Genomic DNA, 246 nt, shown 5'->3' with positions numbered 1-246 from the left:
CCTGCAGCTGGAGCGCATTAACGTCTACTACAACGAGGCCACAGGTAGGGCCCGGCGCCTCGCTCGCCCCTTCCCCGAGCTGCTCCCGGCGCCGCAGTCACGGCTTCTCCCTGTTTTGCAGGTGGCAAATATGTGCCCCGCGCCGTCCTGGTGGACCTGGAGCCCGGCACCATGGACTCGGTGCGCTCCGGGCCCTTCGGCCAGATATTCAGGCCAGACAACTTCGTGTTCGGTGAGTGTGCGCCG

The 246-nt window shown here is 66.3% G+C and overlaps 1 protein-coding gene across 4 annotated transcripts in view; it reads left to right on the top strand.

Moving 5' to 3' along the window:
* Positions 1-6: 6 nt before the first annotated feature.
* The window catches only part of TUBB4B (tubulin, beta 4B class IVb), a 1,950-nt gene continuing 1,710 nt past the window's right edge, over positions 7-246 (top strand). The window contains exons 1-2 of one of the 4 annotated variants that reach the window (XM_010293191.1): positions 7-44; positions 122-232. In XM_010293191.1, coding sequence (XP_010291493.1) covers positions 172-232 — 61 coding nt within the window. In that variant the 5' untranslated portion in view covers positions 7-44; positions 122-171. Of the gene's footprint in view, positions 49-79; positions 233-246 lie in introns of all 4 variants that reach the window. The other 3 variants (XM_010293194.1, XM_010293192.1, XM_010293193.1) reach the window with 3 other exon arrangements.

This window comes from Phaethon lepturus, unplaced genomic scaffold (genome assembly GCF_000687285.1).
Source record: "Phaethon lepturus isolate BGI_N335 unplaced genomic scaffold, ASM68728v1 scaffold32988, whole genome shotgun sequence".
In the NCBI taxonomy this organism is placed as follows: domain Eukaryota; kingdom Metazoa; phylum Chordata; class Aves; order Phaethontiformes; family Phaethontidae; genus Phaethon; species Phaethon lepturus.
This window is presented reverse-complemented; position numbering and strand designations above follow the sequence as displayed.